This window comes from Onychostruthus taczanowskii, unplaced genomic scaffold (assembly GCF_017590055.1).
Source record: "Onychostruthus taczanowskii isolate IOZ18803 unplaced genomic scaffold, ASM1759005v1 scaffold385, whole genome shotgun sequence".
Taxonomy (NCBI): domain Eukaryota; kingdom Metazoa; phylum Chordata; class Aves; order Passeriformes; family Passeridae; genus Onychostruthus; species Onychostruthus taczanowskii.
The window spans coordinates 1-1193 of NW_024501293.1; the positions used below are offsets into that span (position 1 = coordinate 1).

The 1193-nt window shown below is 78.5% G+C and overlaps 1 protein-coding gene across 1 annotated transcript in view; it reads left to right on the forward strand.

Annotated features, from left to right (window-relative positions):
• The first annotated feature begins 11 nt into the window (after positions 1 to 11).
• KIRREL1 (kirre like nephrin family adhesion molecule 1) overlaps positions 12 to 1193 on the forward strand; it is a 34909-nt gene continuing 33727 nt past the window's right edge. The window contains exon 1 of the mRNA XM_041412245.1: positions 12 to 155. Within this exon, the coding sequence (XP_041268179.1) occupies positions 104 to 155 (52 nt within the window). The 5' untranslated portion in view covers positions 12 to 103. The remainder of the gene's footprint in view (positions 156 to 1193) is intronic.

Below are 1193 nucleotides of genomic sequence, written 5' to 3' on the forward strand. Positions count from 1 at the left end.
GGGGGCGGCGCGGGGCCGAGAGGGGCGGCGATCCCCCCCGCCCAGAGCCCCGGAGCCCCGGCGGGCCCGGCCCCGGAGCGCGGCCGCCGCCACGGGACGGGAGATGCGGATCCTCCTCCTGTGCCTGCTGACTCTCGCCGGGACCCGCGGGCAAGGTGGGCACCGGCACCGGGAACCGGGAGCGGGAACCGGCACCGGGAACCGGGATCGGGAGCCGGGATCGGGCACCGGGCACCGGGCACATCGGGCACCGGGCACCGGGCACCGGGCACCGGGCACCGGGCACCGGGCGTTGCGAGGGCAGCGGGCGCTGGACACCGGGAGCGGCACCGGGAGCGGCACCGGGAGCGGGACCCGGAGCGGGACCCGGAGCGGGACCGGGAGCGGCAGCGCGGCCGCCCCGGAGCGCCGTTCCCAACTCCGCGGGCAGCGCTCCAGCCCCGCTGGCCGCCGGTCCCGCCCGTTCCCGGCGGGATGAGAGCCCCGAGGGGTCCCGGGGGGTTCTGGCGGTGCCGGCGGGCCCGGGCTCGCCGCTTGCGGAGCCGCCGTTGTGGTACCGGAGGGTTCGGGTGCAATCGCGGCCGGTTCGCCTCAATCCCGGGCCCGGTTTGGCCAAATCCCGGGGTGGCTTCTGGTGGATTCCCTCGATCCGGTACCGGGGGATCCCGGTGGGAGCGGGCCCGCTTCTCCCGAACCCCAGGGCTGGTTCTCGTGGACCCCCCTTCGGTACCGGGGGATCCCGGTGGGACCGGGCCCGCTTCTCCGCGCTCCTGGGGCTGCTCCTCCTGGACCCCCCCTCGCTGCCCGATGGAACCGGGCCCGGCTCTCCTGGACCCCCCCTCCGGTACCGGGGGGTCCCGACGGAACCGGGCCCGGTTCTCGCTCCCCGGCCCCGCTCCGTTCCCCCCCGGTTCCGGTGCTGTGGGAGCCCCCGGACCGGGACCGAGCTTTTGGGGCCGGGTCCCCATCCCGGTTCCCGGGGCCGGTCCGGGCGGGGGGGGGTCGAGGACCCTGGGGTCAAACGGGACCCCCGGGAGGGGGCGGGGGGACGTGACCCGGCCTGGGGGGGGTCCGTCCGTCCGTCCGTCCGTCCGTCCGTGGCGAGTGCAGGCGCCGCCCCCGGGGGGGCCCCCAGGACCCCAATCCGGGCATTCCTTGGGAGAGGGGCTGGGGGCAGCCCGGACCCCCCCTTC